The sequence below is a fragment of the Mytilus edulis genome, chromosome 11 (assembly GCF_963676685.1).
Source record: "Mytilus edulis chromosome 11, xbMytEdul2.2, whole genome shotgun sequence".
Taxonomy (NCBI): domain Eukaryota; kingdom Metazoa; phylum Mollusca; class Bivalvia; order Mytilida; family Mytilidae; genus Mytilus; species Mytilus edulis.
Window position 1 is genome coordinate 10914551 of NC_092354.1, and position 19933 is coordinate 10934483.

The window sequence follows — 19933 nt, forward strand, 5'->3', positions numbered from 1 at the left end:
CGTCTGAAATATACATTCAAAGCAGCAGTACTACAATAAAAAATGTAAGTATCTTTAGATATTTCGGATATTATATAATTAATCAGTATGATAATAATATTCATTTCATGATGTGAAATGAATCATATCCATATATTCTGATTTGACTTAGACAATCCTTACACAATTCAAAATCATTCAATATATGTGGTAGTTTTGATACTGCTCCAATTATTTCTTCATTACACTTTCGCATGTTGATATCTCATGAAGGTCTTGTCCTGTTGTATGCAAATGTTTCATCTTTTCAGCCATGGATTTTTGACCTGCTGCAATTAAGGCTGCAATAAAATTTTCTACTTTTTTATTATGCGGTTGCTGGTCAAGTGCAGTTTTCAATAATGCTATATTTCCTCTTGTACCAACCCCATACTTCTGTTGAATTGTGTCATAAGTCGCTGTTAACATATCCATATTTATACAGACATCCAGCATTGTTTCAGGACTTATTAGTTTTGTTAGGGCCAAAAGTCCCTTTTCTGTGAAAAAATCTGAAAATAAGAGAATATAGGTAGTTTTATTGAATAAAATACCCTTTTAGGTAGTATGAGTGTCTTTCACCGTCAACAACATAATAAATATATGGCTAGCTGGTTAATGTATATACATTAAAAGAATGCACTTGAATTTCTCATCATAATGATGTACCCTAAAATAAAAAAGGTTAAACAAGAATGTGTTCAAATTACACGGATGCCCGATCCGCACTTTCATTTTCTATGTACAATGGAACGTGAAATGTAGAAAGTCTCTTTTTTCACATTAAAATTAAAAAGATCATATCATGGTGAACATATGTACTGAGTTTCATCTAGATTAGACTTCAACTTCATCAAAAACTACCTCGACCAAAACTTTAACTTCACGCGGGATAGACAGACGGAAAAACGAATAGAGGAACGGACGAACGAACGGACGGAAACATAATTCCAATTAAAGGGCATAACAAGTTCAAAGAAAGATTTGGGTTGGAAAATTGATTAAAAAATTTATATTACAATTGGAATTCATTATCCTCATTTCAATCTCTAAAAAGCCCGTACATCAAGGTACGCTCCATGTTAAATAACTGATATATCTGATAAGATTTTTCCATACAGTTTAATCAATTAATATCGCTGTAAGATGTTTGGATATTTTTTTAATCTGTACTAACATTGATGAATCGTTTACAAAGAAATATGAAAGCGTATGGGAAAAAAAGTAAAATCACAAAATTACTGAACTAAGAGGAAATCGTAAAGTCCCTAATCACATGGCAAAATCAAATGACAAATACATCAAAAACAAATGGACAACAACTGTCATATTCGTGCCTTGGTACACCTACTTCATGTAAATACTATAGTTTTTTTCATTTTAGCATTGCGCAAGATCAGGCATTTCATTGACTGTATTTATGTTAAATCCGTTGTATGTGAACTTACTGATCTGTTAATCAAGGAGATTTTTTTTCAGTAACTGCTTGTAACTTATTCTTTTTTTATTTAAGATGCTTTTAGTTCTTCTTGCCAATCATTTCAGAGAATACATCTCCAACTCATTTGTGAAAATGATTTCTTTATACTGTGCTGTTACATAACTGCGCAGAGCTACGTTCACGACAACATGGACAAAGACACTGGGATTAAGTAGTTGTGGTGGTCACTGTCTGTTTTCGATTTTTATTTGGTTTGTTTTAAGCCGTTAAGTTAAGTTTAGTTTAGTTTAAACTTATTTATTTATAGTGGATTGGGAAACAAGTTTTGCAACTTATATTAATCCCTTTCCATTTTGCGGGTGCGAGTGCTACCTTGTAGCGGCATTAGCCTGCTCTTTTTCGAAATCTACAAGGGTGTCTTTAACGTGCAAGAGATATGGCTCTCTCTTAACACGGGTCAGCCATTTATTGTCCCCTTCCGACGGACTATCATCGTTTCCTCGAGACCATACTCGCAAATGGTGTCTAGGGAGAGCCAAAAATTCAGTTCCTGAAATTTTCAATCAGACGGGAATCGAACCAGGAACCCTTGCTTTAGTAGTCCGATGCACTAACCACTACACTACGGCTCTCTTAAGTTTTAAGCCGTGTCATTAAGTTTTCAAGATATTTTGAGTTACTTCATGGTTGAAGTTCATTCATTAAATGCTTGTTTTTTCGGACTCTGGTGAATAGTTTGCTATCATGTCACATCACATTGTTTTTATATTAAGCATTTATATGATATATATAGTATCAAAAATACGAATTTGCGTAATTTTTCAGAAAACCATAAGTATCAAAAAGATTGCAGATGGTTCTCGAAAAGCATACCAAGTCATAGAATGCATTAAAACCAACTTTCACTCTCCGAATAATTGATAGTTATATAAATGTTGACGTCACACATATCAATACTAAGAAATTAAAACAGGTTAATACAAGAATACAGAACAAAGACATGGGAGGGTTTTAAAAGTTTAAGATGACAAGGAACAATTTGTTTTCACAGTCAAATCTTTAATGATATAAAAAAATCTCCTTACACATGCAACAAAAACAGTTACTAAAATGTTTACCATCTTGTTTCAAACTCTAAATTTTAAACTGTTCTAGGTCCCAATAAATCTTCCTTATCTGATGTTGTGCGCTTCAAAACGCTTTATAACGCAATCAATATACTGATTTTATTAATAATAAATGACTCGTTTGGAATTGTATGCCTGTATTGTATGTATCGTATGTGTATATCTATAACTCATTCAAAACTTTCGCTTCCGTATGTCATATTCGACTGATTCTTGATTTACTATTGATAATAGTTACCAGAAAATTCATAAAAAAAATGTCAAAGGATTTGAAAAGGAATTCCATAAAGACATTGAAGACATGAAGATAGAAAATTTTGAACGTCTGTTACGTATTTCGTCAAAAAAATATCATCCATAAAGCTTAAAAGATGTTACAAAGGCGAAATGAAATTGTAATCAATAATCATTGAAGATCAAACATTCTGTTACGTGCTTCTCATTAATGATTATGGGCGATTTTTGTTAAATTAGTAGTTTAAGAAGAATATGTTTGTAAACGTTTACGACGACGGACGCCAAGTGAAGAGAAAGCTCACTGTGCCCATCGGGCCAGGTGAACCAAAAATGAAGATGTCAATATGCTCAACATGTTTAGCTCCTGTTAACGTTTTTTTTTCATTTTTGTCAGTTTGCAAGGTAATTAACAAAAAATTATAAAGCACTTGCATTGTATTATTATGTTATATTTACCATGTGTGTTAGCCGACAATGCCTTTGTACACGTTTTGTTAAACCATATACCCCAACGATAATAGTTGCCGAGTTTATTAAGGTAGGTCTACTAGTTCAGTAGGCGAATATTTTAATTTATCATAATACGACGGAAGACGGGCACAGGCGGTAAGAAAATTTTGATGCTTTGGGTAACGTGAATGAAAAGGAAAAAAATGTTTAGTTTCTTACTTGGCGTTATGTTTACTTGCATCCCTTTGTTTTCTTCTTCTCCTTTCTTCTTGGTAGACGATCCTTTGACAACAGTTTCTTTATAACCGTACGGTTGATTTTGAAATTAGAAATACATAATATACATCAACCCAAACAAATTCGACAAGACAAACTGTTTCAGACTTACTCTATTGTTCTTAAAATTATGAATTAGTGTTGCATGTGTACTAAAGTATTTTAATATGTAACACTCTAATGAAAAAATGTATTGTCTATTTTTTATCAGGAGCCAAATGCTGCAGTTATTAAGTATGCATAATTCATTTCAAGAAAAATAAAATACGTCATTAAAATTTTCTTGGCGGACTTAGTCAAATTGGTTTAAAAAAATCTAAGAAGTGTCAAAAAAATCAAAAAAACTTTGTAATAACCTAAAAGACATTACTGTTTAGAAATGCATTTTACTTTCTGCCATCATAACGAAGATATAAAAACATGGCATATTCAAAGAAGACAGTGAGATTTTAAGGTAATTTTGTTATGATACATGTACATGTATTTTGATGAAAGTATTTTGAAACTGTAAATAATTTTATCCTTTTTTTCGATTCTAGGGGAAAAGCTTCTTCGTCAAATTTGACAGAGTACAAAATACAATATACTCAATACCTGACAATTCTGGTTTCCAAACTAATAAATTTGCTCAGCTACTAAAACATTTCTTTTCACCTTGGTTTTCTGTGTGTTTTTTCTTATTCATAGTCATAGTGTTATCAGTTTATGTTAGACTTATGAGTTTGAATATCTTTTTGTCTCTCTTTGAATACAGATGATACGATTTAAGACCAATGTGTGAAAATGCACCTTGGTCCAATTAACTGCATGTCCGTAACTTTTATTTTCAAATCACTCTCTGAGTCTGTTTTATCAGAAGACTCGATTATTATTGTTATTCATAGAACAGATGCTCTAACATACTTGATCTGAGAAAGCTAAAAAAAGAAAAAGTAATAGTTTCTTAAATAGCATGCACACATTCTCATATTACCTTTTACTATTGGAGTTCGACCTTTTTTCATAGGATTGACAGCTTGTTTATACCTGTCAGGATCATGATAAATATCATACAGAACGTTCCTGCCTACACGAAAGGATAATATGCCATAAGGTACTCCACTTCCTCTCCATTCAACTAAGAAATGGAAAAAGTTGTCCCTCGCAACAGGGATAAACGACAGCCTTGGAAGTCTTATGCTACTCTCTTTTGGTATTTTGAACCTTCCTTTTACTTCTACTGAAATAATAGTACTGTAGGGAGTAAAGTGAAGGTCTTTGCTGATCCAATCTGAGACAAAATGGTACCCAATTTTTATCCTTTTTTCGCAAACCTCTGCAACACGGTGTTTTTCTACACATTCGAGCATGATTGGGACATTGTTATTTGAGGTTTTCCCAACAAAAAACAAAATTTGACACCACTTCTTTAACTCATAAATCTCTTGAACAGTAGATTCTAAGCTTGAGGAATCTTGTTGTGTAGTTGTTCCTACACAACTATATCTGAAAGATAAACAATAGAAAAACACATTTAGAGATGGACGAAAGATACTAGAGGGGCGGTTGAACTCATAAATCGAAAATAAACTGACAACGCCATGGCTCAAACTGAAAAAGACAAACAGACAAACAATAGTACACATGACACAATATATAAAATTACAGAATCAACTTATTTCATACTTTGTTGTACTAACAATAACGTATTGAAAGTTCAAAAAGTAATCAACACCTATAGTCATGAACTGTTTAACAGAATGCATAATCAAATGCAAATGTGCAAGCTACATAACATATAGTATATTACAAATATTGGAATTGACCTTTATCAATTATTTGAAAAGATGAATTAATCGTTGGAATAATGCATAATTTGTTTGTTGTTAAAATTGAATAATGAGTCGACCTTTAAAGTCGAGTACATTTTTTTATTTTTTAAAAGTGCCTTCTCAACCAAATCCATTTTGGTGCAATATATCTACATATCTACATATCAATGACACCTATATATTGTTAAACCCTCAATTGTAATTGAATAAAGAATATCCATCCATGGGATATATATTTTCAAATTTTCTTTTATAAAATTGAATGCTTTTGTGTAGTATTTTAGAGCATAAAACTATTGACCTAAGTACATTTTAATTGAAAACCGTACAACTAAAATGTTCGCACGTTGAACAGTTTTAATACAATTAAATTAATAATCTACTTATTGATATTGAAAAGAAGATGATACCAAGCAGATTTAGAATCATTCCTATAAATCTCATAGCAGCACTCCTCACTTATTAAAACTTCATTTGTGTGATGAAGTTATGTTAAAATACTTTCAAATATTCAATACGTGTATTATACCGAGACACACGGTTCGTCCAAGCAAGAAATATAGTGCCGTGCTTAAAAAAAAGTCTTTACCTGGGAGCATACATAAATGATATATTCCCCATTTCAATTCTTAGTTTTAAATGCATAAAATTCAAAATAAAAAAATAAAAGTAAAAAACAATTTTGGCCTAAAATCAAATAATATTAACAAACGAATGCGTTCACTATAGATAAATTACAAGCATAAACTTCTATTTTGCTTTAATAAAAAATGTTCATCAACCAATTTCATTTCTTTCAAATTTAAACTTCTGTCTGTAATAAATATTGAAACATTCTTACCCACTAAACGAATTTGTTTCAAAGAAAACTAAACCGTTGTTTACCACAGGCTGTATATCAGTTAATTCAAACGATCCATCGTCATTCCACTTAAAGATATAGTATATGTAATCTTTAATTGTATCACACAGTTCGGGGATGAAGAGGAGAGGAAGTTGAACCTTGAACATCTCCTTGAATTTTATATGCCTTGTTGATATACCAGGAGTGATTGCATAGACTTGGTCATTTGTTGGTTCGGTTGTTCTTTCTAATATGCACTTGAAGTTTACTGGGTGTATCTTTTCAAAGAAAAAAAATCCCAAATTTGTAAATTATTGTCACATATTAGTTTTGACTGATCGATTTCTATCCTTTATATTTTTGTTTTGTTTTTACTCATTTCATTTTGTGAAGAATGATATCTCTTTTGCTATTTGTGTCAGTGATTTGATTGCTTTATTGATTTGTGTTTAATGATACATTCGGTTCTGTATTGGCACTCTGTTTTAATTGGTGGAGGAAGCTTTGAACCTTGAGTCCACAAATCCAGTTGATAAACTGGCAATTAAAATCAATTAACATTTATGACGATATATTTTATTATGGAATCAACCATCAACCCTGTTAGCACAGCACACAAAAAAGTCATTTCAATAAACAAGCGGTAATATGGCAGCACCTTTTAAGTTCTGTCATGTAATCAAAAAGTCATAACATAAAAGTAGAATGACAAGTGTACACCGGTATTCGTATTACATGAATAATTTTGTCAAAGGCGCATCATATGGAAAGAGCTATTGTGGTATAGACTATTGTAGACGCTCTTTAATTACCAATCATATCGATGGTTATGGGGGGAAAATTTAAAGAACATAAAACGTATATTTTGAGAAGATAACTTGTATTTTAGAGTTACCTTGAACGATAACTGTTCTTCTTTACTGACAGCATAAGGGGGAAATGTGACTTGTATCCGGTTGTCTATTTCACTAATGAACTGGCTACCGGTTGGTAAAACGGTACTTTTCTCTTGACGTACAAAGGATAAAACACAAAAAGATTCAACTTCTTTAATTTCAAAAACCATACAACTATCCTACAAGTGAAAAAATACATATCACATATATCAAATCCTTTGAAATAAAGAGGCAATGTTTTAGTTTCTTTGTTTGACTTTTAGTGGCTTTCGATAATATATATCTCTAAACACTTTCAAAAATCAAACATTCAACGTTAACAGTATGGAAAAAAAACAGCTGTCATATACCTCACTTGGTGCAGGCCAGTAGACAATGGTTGATTACTGACAGCATTATGGTAAAATATGATTTGTATTCGGCGGTATATTTCAACGAATGACTTAACTATCGGTTGAATATCTCTTAAGCGAATTTATGTCTGATTCATAATACATGTTGAGAAATCATAACATTTTCAAACATTTTCCTACCAACTCTTGAAATTCATTCCAGTAAAAGAACTCTCATTGGGTTAGCCTTGGTATATGAATTACCTGACAAATGCAGTCGATAAGCCTCCAAGCGTTTCCAAATTTAACTGCTCCTTTGTATTCGTAATATGAATTATTTTCCATTGGGTGCAATACTTTCAGCAACACATCATTCACGACTTTCTTTTCATTGCCATGAAAATTTCCAGCTGTAGATTCCTTTATGTAGAAGATATCGGTGTCTAACTTAAAACCATCAGGGAAAACTTTACTCTCTACCACTTTCAACCGTTCATCTGAATCCCATACTTCTACGTCATAAGACAAATCCGTTTGAGACATGCTTTCAATGATTATCTGATAATCATTGTCAAATCTTTAAAAAAAAATGACAAATAGGGATCAATATACTTTTATGATCCAACACCTTGCAAATTCAAAATGTATTTCTATTTCTTAAAGTGTTTTGACATTTTTGATTTCAAGTTAAGATTGAACAGTAAATGGTCTATGTCACAGATTTTGCTAAACAAATGTTGTATACAACCTTGGCTTTTTGAACTAAAGCTGAAAATTGAACCTGTAATGCATTTATCAAATTATTATTTGACATATTACTGATTGAATTCTTTCAAAAACGTTTAACATTTTAAAGAAAACACATACATCGGCAAAATATTCTTTACATTTGTTTGAAAAGTTTGTACGATAAAAACTTTTTTTTTTAATATGTGGTGATACATAATTTTCCGTGTTCGATAATATAAAACAATCATGCAATCATTGACCTTTGTGTCTTATAATCCATCTTTAATCTGATTGGACGCTAAAACGTCAAAAATTAACATTTTACGACCTGCAAGCCATGATGTTATAATTATTTCGAAGTTAAGAAGTATTTTTTTCACAACCAACACCACTCAGAATGAGATATACCGTAAAGACGAGGTCAGGTACCCTATCATTCTTTCATTTCATCAAGTCGTTTTGTGGATGATTCCATCAATCAAATATTGCTGATGGGTGTCACGCAATTGTAGTTGTAAACCATTATCAAATATTTATATATATAAACAGAACATGTTTGATAATAGCATGCATACGATGTCCTTTTATGGATTTACCGTCATTAGGAACGTTCAGTTCCAAATGTTCGAAAGCTGAGGATATGTAAGTACCGAAGAAGTTGAAGAGCTTTATATATAGCTGGTGGACGTTTCGTCTCTGAGGGTATCACCAGCTAAGTTGTCGGCACTTCGGGGTTGACATGAATAACAATTAGATGGTCATTTCATAAATTTCCCGTAAAACAACTTTGAACTTTTCGATAAACTGATGATGTTCTTATTCCAGGAATAGATTACCGTAGCCGTCATTGGCAGAGCCTTATAGAATTCTGGGTCCTCAATGCCCTTCAACTTTGTAATTGTTTGGCTTTATAACTATTTTGATCTGAACGTCACTAATGAGTCGTATGTCGACGAAACGTGCAACTGGCGTATTAAATTATAATCCTAGACCTCTGATAACTGTTTGACATAAACACCTTAAAGAAAGCCAAATTCCATCTAAGACCAACTTTTTAATGAAGTTTATATGACGACTCTAAGAAATGCGTTATATAGATATAATAAGATGCACGTATAACGACTTATCCCCGGCTTAGTATATATCTAGGATTTTGATTGGTTAACGCACGTCGTTACAAAACCCATAGCTCCTGGGTGTTGCTAACCCATATCCCCGGACGTTGCTAACCATTATCCCGGGGAACTTCACGCAAGTTTTCCTTAGTTCCATGATGGCTACTTGTGAAATATTGAATTCTGTAGATTATCCATGATGTTTGTAATTAAATATTTAATTCATTAACGATTGAGTCCTATTATGCCGATCTTTTATACTCGTTTCATTAAATGCATCACTTGGCCGCCACATTTTCAAGGGACTACTGACACCACCCTACTACTGACCTAGCTATGCAAATTACCCACGTTGACGTCACACCATCTATGGCGTAACGCTGACAACATTGAGCTCCAAATTTGACTCAATACAGTTTCTCTCTCTCCGTATTAAAAACGTCTTATATTTGACTACCTGTAGGGTTCTACCACAGGTAGTACCCTACACCCCGTAAAAAATATGTAAAATTTCCAAATTTCAATAAAAAAATTTCAGATAATGAAAAAAACGTTGTTTTCGCGTTACACTTTGTACCCGAATTTCCTTAAAACTCACCCGATTCGGACTAAGACCGGGGATAAATTCGTTATCTACGTTCATATCCGTAGATATGGATATTTTAACACCCTTCAGTACCCTGTATACCCTTCGGCTACGCCTCAGGATGTACTGGGGTACTTCAGGGTGTTAAAATATCCATATCTACGGATATGAACGTAGATAACTTATAGTATCTTCTTGAGTTTTTTTATGACTTAAAGCGGTAGGCGTGTATCCCAAATGCATCGGCTTATTAATATCGGAGGGAAACATATAATTTCCTTACATGCATAGTAAGAATTTATATTATATAAACATTAAGAGTGGTGGATATGATTCATATACAAAGCAATATTGGAATGATTTTCACAGAGAAGAAAATATAGAAAAGCTTTAATTATAGTTGAGACTGAATAAAAGAAAGATTTAACACATAGAGCATATAGATGTCATTTTTTTTTGTGTTTTGATCAATTCTTTACAGCCATTAGAATTTTCGTTAATTGGTCTTACTTTTCTTTTTTGTCGAATTCATGTTCTGTGTCATTATCATTTGTTTTTGTAGTAATAATTTCGTTATCGGGAAGTAATTGCGGTAGCTGGACTTCTGGATCATTATCATTGTATGCCTGTGAAATTGTATCTTCTAGATCTGGATCTTCATTGCTTTCATTCACTGTTTCGCTGTTGGTTAAACTATAATAAAATGACACACATGTTGTTAACATATTTGTTATGAGATCCTTATATATCAGATATAGCGTTTTGTACGCCAACTTCTTCAATGAGCAATTTGTAATATGAAATATGAAATCTGGTTTGTTTGGTAAACTTCCTGTGAAACCTGATTCTTATATTATTGAATATCAAACCGCTGAAAAGCGGAAATCAAATGTTTTCTGATTGACTGAAATAAAAGTAGCAATACATTGAATCGATGATATTTAAAAGACAAAACCATTTCCGGAAACGTCAGTTCTTTAGATGTTAGTACACTGTACGTGTCAATCAACTACATTCATACATATTAGATATAAATAAAAGACAATAATATTCATACATGTCATAGGTTTAAAAAAAATCATTGCCAATGCAACATATAATCATCGACAACAACAATTGAAGAATAACACAACTGAAAAGAAATACATATTAATCATTTTTCTTTCTTGTTTCACATTATAATGTAAGCAGCCGGTATATTTTTCAAAGATCTTACGTATTTGTTAAAATGATAACCGTTAATGATTTGTTCATTCATAAGATTATTTTACATAGGATTGGCAATCAAATAAACTAATCAAAAATTTACCAACAAAAACATGAAAATTTGAGAATGTATTAAAGATATTTCCTTAATGCTCATTGTTTGTCTTATATGAGATATTCGAATAGCTCCTGACGGGACACATCACTTATTTTTGTACTGATTATTTTTTATGTTAAATTATCAATTTTTAAACATTCATAGCTCGTTCGTTCTACATACAGCGACAACTTGTTTTTTTTTTTATTTAAAGCACCACTTTTGCTTGTGTAAAATTATAATCCTGGTACTTTTGATAACTAATTATTCTGGAACAATTAAGATACTCATCAAAATGCGTGATAAGGCGTTTTGGTTCTCTGTAATATACTTGACGGTATATACTGTTCTTCCCTTACTATGATATATTCGGCTTTGAGCGTTCCTAATGAAGGAAAATCCAGAAAACATTGTGGTTTTATATTGCGTGTTGTTTCGTTTGTTACAGTACTGAGTCGTCGCCCCTGTTGGTAGACTATCACCAGGTCAGTCGTCAGTACTAAATGATATAAATCAAAATATCTACAATTGTCCGTTTAAAAATTTGAAATTATACAAAAACTCAAATTGCAACTCTCTAAGGCAAAATTGGCCTTTGAAGGATTTGATCATTTCTAATGTCTTGTCTAGCTTGTAGCTCTTTAACTAAACGTCCTTGACCAGCAAAGATTCTGTTTTTGAGCGTTCTTGAAAATGATAAATTAAAAAAAAAGCGTGTTAGACGTATGAAATATATTAAAGGCATGACTGTAATATTTCTTCTGTCTATACAAAAATAACATAAAAAATGTGGTGCACACTAAAAAACCGGCGTAGAGGGTCGTTTACAGTGTCACCACATTTGTTATGTTATTTCGAATAGGCAGAACAAATATAACAGTCATTTCTTATAATTTAATTCTTAAATCCATTTTAAACTGGAGTAAATCAGGAAAAAACGTTGATGACGTCACAGTCACAAGACAAAATTATATATATTGGCTGATAAACAAACCGATTTCAGCCAATCAGAAGACGCGTAACATCCGATATTAAATTATATCGTGTTTTTTTACATTTCTATTAATCCTTAACCTGTTTATTACATAGTATATTAACGAATCTCTAAACAGAGAACAGTATATAAACTATCGATGTATAAAATGCAGGTTAAAGATAGTCATATAACATTAGCATTCACGATAAACAATGAGCAGGTATCTATGTCGTAATCATTATGCATGCTATAATTAATAGGACACCAATTGTCCTGAATTTTGTGGTGCTAGCTGAACAACGAATTTCTATGCAAAAAAGTAATTCCTCCACTAAGCTTTAGTTTAGATTTTGGAAAACATGAAATATTGCGTATCCACAACTTTACTTTTATTCTCAATTCACAAAATAAAAACTGTTCATATGTTGTTAATTACCTTACAAAAAACAGCATGCTGAAAAGCAGGAGAAGCTACTGAAAAAATATTGAATTGGTGCAAGAAAATGTATAAAGAGTACTTAATTTTTTCAAAGTTTCAAAGTATAATTTCAAAGTATCTGAAAAATAATTGTATGTGTAACACATACTTTTCTTACATTTACCTTTTTAAGTTTGTGTTTAGATCCAAATTATCATTACGACTTAAACTGATGTACCATGGTGAAAACCAACGAAAATTTATGAAATGGTGACATACGTAATATAAATAACAATCGGTATAACGTCAGTGGAGGTAATCCCTCAAAAGTTCAATCTATATCATGTATATCTGAATTCTGTGTAATTTAGAATGAATTCAGTACGTGCAGTCATGATTGTCTCGCACACGTCGCAAAAGTGAAGCAGGTTAACGAAACTTTGTGAAAGCATTGTCGAGTGATATAATGATTTAAGAGCATTCAAGAGCATTTGCATCTTTTTCTTTTTATCATCATACCATAATGACCATATAACTATAGCTAGATTTTAATTAAGTCTGATTGTTTTCACTTTTCCCATACCTTAGTTGTGCTGTTTTGACATTATCATATTTCTTTGGTACATCTTCTAGACTTCTGTCCACTTCAATCTGATTTTCTTCTTTTAATTTAACTACTTTCAATTTTTTTTTACCATCGTACTTTTCTGTGTCCTTAACACGTTCACTTTCGTTTATATGTATGGTCGAATGGTCTCTTGGCTCTTCTTTCTTGTAGTTATGAGGACAACTTTCAGTCTTGTCGTCGTTAAACCTGAATGATAGAAAACACAATTTTTTATCATATTTATAGAGAATAACCTTCAGAAATGACCACTAGTAAGAACGGCAAACCAACAATAGTCGATGTAGCTCTTGTGATGACAAATAATCGCTTTTATATATAAAAATTTTCAAATTGAGTTGGAATATTACACATTAGATTTATATGCAGCAAATGAAAACAATACAATAATGTAAAAAGTAATATTTCTAATATGTTCAGTTGTTGTGGCTAACTAATAACTATAATTCATCGTGTTTTCTTTTCTACATAAATTGTATGTAATAAAAAGATTAAAACATGTCCTTTCCATATTGACTCGAGTATCATCCTTTGACTCATATCAACCCTCGTCTAAAGCCTCGAGCATATATAGAAGTATTAGGATAATACCGTGGCCAATATTATGGAAAAGGGCTATTATGATCTATAATTATATAATTATATAATGATAAAAAGTTCATGGTCAGTACTATCAATGTCTATTATTTCTAATAGATGGTTTTTAATCTGTGTCCTGTGAAAATTGTGATTTTGATAAGACGTTCTTATTTTTTTCGACAATGTTGTTGGTGTATTTACACCCAGCTTGTTAAAAGATTATTGTACCACGCTCGTAAGGCAATCCTACGGAGAATAAATACAAAATTTGAAGTACTCACCTCAGCCGTAATTTGATAACCTCTAAGAAGGAAAAATGGTTTAATAAATATCGTTTATAAATTCACGGGCCATGTTAGCAAGATGACTTTAGGAATACGGATGACATTAACAGTTTTTATTCAGACGTCTTCTATACTTTTTTGTAACCAATAATTTTCTATGTAATTTACATATTTAAACCTACATGCTTGCATTCAATTTGGAAAGAATAGAACTAGAAGTAAGAACATTTTTTAATTCTTTTTGATAATCTTCGTCTAGATTTTCAATTTCCTCTTCCTTTTTTTCTTTTTGCTATCAAACAAAGACAAAAATGCATGTGACACATTTGTTTCATGTAAACAATAAGAATGATGCATACCAATGTTTGGTAAGATCGAAAACAACGCTACAGAATTTTTAAAACTGCACATGTTCCAAAATGAATAAAATTTGATAACGGAACATGACAAATCCAAAAGAGTATTTAACAATAACTAATAAGAAAATTAAGACAAAAGGTAGTTTTTTAGATAAAAAATGTTTAGCACTGTATAAAATTGATCAAATCGCCCAACTTTTATCCCAACTATATGGTATAGGTGTAAGGAAATATTGTTCTGCACTAAGCATTGTTCGAGCTCCTGACACTAAGACATCCTTAAAATATCGCTGACCTACTACGCTCTTTGAGAAGTTCGAAACAAAGTACATATGATTTATTCATTATGAACTGTACTGTATTAAATATATATTTCCTGTCTGAACAGGTAGATGGGTTGGTACAACCATGGAGAACAGGGTTTGTCATTTGTGAAACTTGAATGAAATAGTAACAAATACCACTATTTTTTGTACGTAACCATACTAAAGTAATATCTCTTCGAAATATGTACATATGTTTGCACCTGTCCTAAGTCAGGAATCTGATGTACAGTAGTTGAAGTTTGTTTTTGTAATTTATACGTGTTTCTTGATTCTCGATGTTTTATATAGATTAGAACAATGGTTTTCCCGTTGGAATGGTTTTACACTAGTCTAGTAATGTTGGGGCCCTATATAGCTTGTTGTCCGGTGTGAGTCAAGGCTCCGTGTTGAAGGTCGTACATTGACCTATAATGGTTTACTTTTTTTAAATTGTTATTTGTATGGAGAGTTGTCTTTTTGGCATTCATGATGCGTTTTGTTATTTGATTTTGCAATGTTTTTATGGACTTTCCGAATTGATTTTCATCTAAGTTCAGTTTTTTTGTGATTTTACTTTTCACACCACATCTTCCTATATCTAATTAAGACATATTATACACATTATCCATCTGAAATGTTTGGGCGATACTCACTATATTATTTAAAGGTGTTAAAGAATATAGCTTTATATATATATTTAATAAAATAATATTGTAAGTAGCTTCATTGCACATAATTAATTTTATGATTCGCATCTGTTTATTGTAGTTGCCACTTCAAATTGATTATATATTGTAAACTGAGAGATAACTATACAGAATATGCACTTTGAACAATATAGAATTAAAACTTCCGAAAAATGAAACACAGCTAATAAAACAGATTAAACCTGTATATGCTCGTCCCAACTATATAATGATTAAACAAATAAACAACACATTATTAATTAAATATGTCCGAATTCTTTATCTGAATTTTTCTTCCCCAGGAACGCTCACAAGCTAAAAAAATTGAATGCCGAGAATGTATAATAATCGAATCAGTTAAAAAGCCAATAAAGACCTTACAAATAACCACATATTTCAACTAAGAACTAGACTTGCATTTATGTCTTGGTAAAATAAGTCTCATATTTTGACTATTTTATTTATTGGGTCTGTTTATTTAAAATTGTTTAACGCATCAATGTAAATATAACGGAATTTGATGAGACTTTCATTAAAGTGAGAGGGTAAGGGCTATAGAACCAGGTTAAATCCACAATGTTCTACATCTGAAAATGCCTGTACCAAGTCAGGAATATGACAGTTCTTTTCAATTCGTTTTTGATGCGTTTTGTTATTTGATTTTGCCATGTGATTATGGACTTTCCGAATTGATTTTCCTCTAAGTTCAGTATTTTTGTGATTTTACTTTTTGTAATAAAAAAACCTTTTCTCTGTCCTTAACACGTTCACTTTCGTTTATATGTATGGTCGAATGGTCTCTTGGCTCTTCTTTCTTGCAGTTATGAGGACAACTTCCAGTCTTGTCGTCGTTAAACCTGAATGATAGAAAACACACTTTTTTATCAAATTTATAGAGAATAACCTTCAGCAATGAATGTGTTATAAACGTGAATATTTCTAATGATAAAATAGAGAAAAAGATAATATGTACGCTCTTTTTATGGTATTTTTTTTAAAACTGTATATCATCACATTTTTGGGGGGTTTTCGTGTGTAAAAACCTCAAAGTTGTCCTACACATGTTTCTCGGGGCAAAAAAATGTCTTTTGGTTGTTGTACCTCGATACAAATGACGTGACGGCATTGTGTTCTTAACGACAGTGGTAAACAATGACGTATTTGTATTGAAAAGTATGAGAAGTTTCCTTCAACAGTTGCTGTTAAAAATGTGCAACTATCAATTATCGATTTAGCCTCAGATATGCCAAATCCCTCCGTTTGTGTAGTACCATATATTTTCATACATAAGAGAAATGTTACAATAAATTTGTATGCAGTAATTGAGGATATTAAAAAAAGAAAAAAAGGATGTTGAATCTTTTTTGCGATTATTTTTCATAACAAGAGCTACATCGACAATTGTTGGTTTGACGTTTTTTACTAGAAGTCATTGTAGCAGAATTCCATCAAGTTTATATACAAACACCGTCATTATCGCTAAGGACCCATGAAAATACGTTCTTTTGAATCGGGGAAAATAAACCAAACTGGTTCTGCTACAATGACCACTAGTAAGAATGTCAAACCAACAATTGTCGATGCAGCTCTTGTGATGACAAATAATCGCTTTTATATATAAAAAATTTAAAATTGAGTTGGAATATTACACATTAGATTTATACCCAGCAAATGAAAACAATACAATAATGTAAAAAGTGATATTTCTAATAGATTCAGTTGTTGTGGCTAACTAATAACTATAATTCATCGTGTTTTCTTTTCTACATAAATTGTATGTAATAAAAAGATTAAAACATGTCTTTTCCATATTGACTCGAGTATCATCCTTTGACTCATATCAACCCTCGTCTAAAGCCTCGAGCATATATGGAAGTATTAGGATAATACCGTGGCCAATATTATGGAAAAGGGCTATTATGATCTATAATTATATAATTATATAAGGATAAAAAGTTCATGGTCATTACTATTAATGTCTATTATTTCTAATAGATGGTTTTTAATCTGTGTCCTGTGAAAATTGGGATTTTATATAAGACGTTCTTAATTTTTTCGACAATGTTGTTTGTGTATTTACGCCCAGCTTGTTTAAAGATTATTGTACCACGCTCGTAAGGCAATCATACGGATAATAAATACAAAATTTGAAGTACTCACCTCAGCGTTAATTTGATAACCTCTAAGAAGGAACAATGGTTTAATAAATATCGTTTCTAAATTCACGGGGCATATTAGCAAGATAACTTTAGGAATACGGATGACACTAACAGTTTTTATTCAGACGTCTTCTACACTTTTTCTGTAACCAATAATTTTCTATGTAATTTTCATATTTAAACCTACATGCTTGCATTCAATTTGGAAAGAATAAATCTAAATGTAAGAACATTTTTTAATTCTTTTTGATAATCTTCGTCTAGATTTTCAATTTCCTTTTCAATTTCCTCCTCCTTTTTTTCTTTTTGCTATAAAAAAAAATGCATGTGACACATTTGTTTCATGTAAACAATAAGAATGTTGCAAACAAATGTTTGATAAGATCGAAAGATACAGAATTTTTAAAGCTGCACATGTTCCAAAATGAATAAAATTGATAACGGAACATAACAAATTCAAAAGAGTATTTAACAATAACTAATAAGAAAATCAAGATAAATGGTAGTTTTTAGATAAAAAATGTTTAGCTCTGTATACATTTGATCAAATCGCCCAACTTTTATCCCAGCTATATGGTATAGGTGTAAGGAAATATTGTTCTGCACTAAGCATTGTTCGAGCTCCTGACACTAAGACATCATTAAAATATCGCTGAACTACTACGCTCTTTGAGAAGTTCGAAACAAAGTACATATGATTTATTCATTATGAACTGTACTGTATTATTTAAATATATATTTCCTGTCTGAACAGGTAGATGGGTTGATACAACCATGGAGAACAGGGTTTGTCATTTGTGAAACTTGAATGAAATAGTAACAAATACCAATATTTTTTGTACGTAACCATACCAAAGTAATATCTCTGAGAAATATGTACATATGTTTGCACCTGTTCTAAGTCAGGAATCTGATGTACAGTAGTTGTCGTGTGTTTATGTAATTTAAACGTGTTTCTCGATTCTCGATGTTTTATATAGATTAGAACAATGGTTTTCCCGTTTGAATGGTTTTACACTAGTCTAGTAATGTTTGGGCCCTTTATAGCTTGTTGTTCGGTGTGAGCCAAGGCTCCGTGTTGAAGGTCGTACATTGATCTATAATGGTTTACTTTTTTTTTAAATTGTTATTTGGATGGAGAGTTGTCTTTTTGGCACTCATGATGCGTTTTGTTATTTGGTTTTGTCATGTTTTTATGGACTTTCCGAATTGATTTTCATCTAAGTTCAGTATTTTTGTGATTTTACTTTTCACACCACATTTTCCTATATCTAATTACGACATATTATACACATTATCCATCTGAAATGTTTGGGCGATACTCACTTTCTTATTTAAAGGTGTTAAAAAATATAGCTTTAACTACTATGACAGTAAAACAATATTGTAAGTAGCTTTATTGTACATAATTATTTTATGATACGCATCTGTTTATTGTAGTTGCCACTTCCAATTGAATATATATTGTAAAGCTATATGTATCTGAGAGATAACTAAACAGAATATGCACTTTGAACAATATAGAATTAGAACTTTCGACAAATGAAACACAGCTAATAAAACAGATTAAACCTGTATATGCTCGTCCCAACTATATAATGATTAAACAAATAATCAATACATTATTAATTACATATGTCCGAATTCTTTATCTGAATTTTTCGTCACCAGGAACGCTCACAAGCTAAAAATTGAATGCCGAGAATGTATAATAATCGAATCAGTTAAAAAGCCAATAAAGACCTTACAAATAACCACATATTTCAACTAAGAACTAGACTTGCATTTATGTCTTGGTAAAATATGTCTCATATTTTGACTATTTTATTTATTGTGTCTGTTTATTTAAAATTGTTTAACGCATCAGTGTAAATATAACAGACTTTGATGAGACTGTCATTACAGTGAGAGGGTAAGCGCTATAGAACCAGGTTAAATCCACAATTTTCTCCATTTGAAAATGCCTGTACCAAGTCAGGAATATGACAGTTCTTGTCCATTCGTTTTTGATGCGTTTTGTTATTTGTTGTTGCCATGTGATTATGGACTTTCCGAATTGATTTTCCTCTAAGTTGAACAGTATTTTTGTGATTTTACTTTTTGTAATAAAATAAGAGCTTACAAAATTCGTGGAAACTTGATTAAGATAATGAATCCGATCCTTTAAAATCATAGCTGTGCTGCAGCCTACTTTTTCTAACATGTAGAAAAATCAAAGTTATGTTATGTTCAACCACTATCTCAAACGTTGATTATTTTGAACTATAAATGTGTGTTTTTTTAGAACCTTTATATGTTATTCATTATTTATTTTATTTTATGTTCGTGCAATTCATATTTATCAGTTTGAATAATGTCTTAAATCAATTAGATAATT

General features: G+C 31.4%; 1 protein-coding gene across 2 annotated transcripts in view; it reads right to left on the reverse strand.

Moving 5' to 3' along the window:
- Positions 1–8: 8 nt before the first annotated feature.
- The window catches only part of LOC139494753 (uncharacterized protein PF3D7_1120000-like), a 39884-nt gene continuing 19959 nt past the window's right edge, over positions 9–19933 (reverse strand). For both annotated transcript variants that reach the window (XM_071282952.1, XM_071282953.1), the window contains 11 exons: positions 17744–17865; positions 16143–16254; positions 14230–14339; positions 13143–13373; positions 10373–10555; positions 7697–8009; positions 7100–7279; positions 6202–6482; positions 4523–5034; positions 3493–3570; positions 9–530 (listed from right to left, as the gene is read on the reverse strand). In XM_071282952.1, the coding sequence (XP_071139053.1) occupies positions 211–530; positions 3493–3570; positions 4523–5034; positions 6202–6482; positions 7100–7279; positions 7697–8009; positions 10373–10555; positions 13143–13373; positions 14230–14339; positions 16143–16254; positions 17744–17865 (2442 nt within the window). In that variant the 3' untranslated portion in view covers positions 9–210. The remainder of the gene's footprint in view (positions 531–3492; positions 3571–4522; positions 5035–6201; positions 6483–7099; positions 7280–7696; positions 8010–10372; positions 10556–13142; positions 13374–14229; positions 14340–16142; positions 16255–17743; positions 17866–19933) is intronic.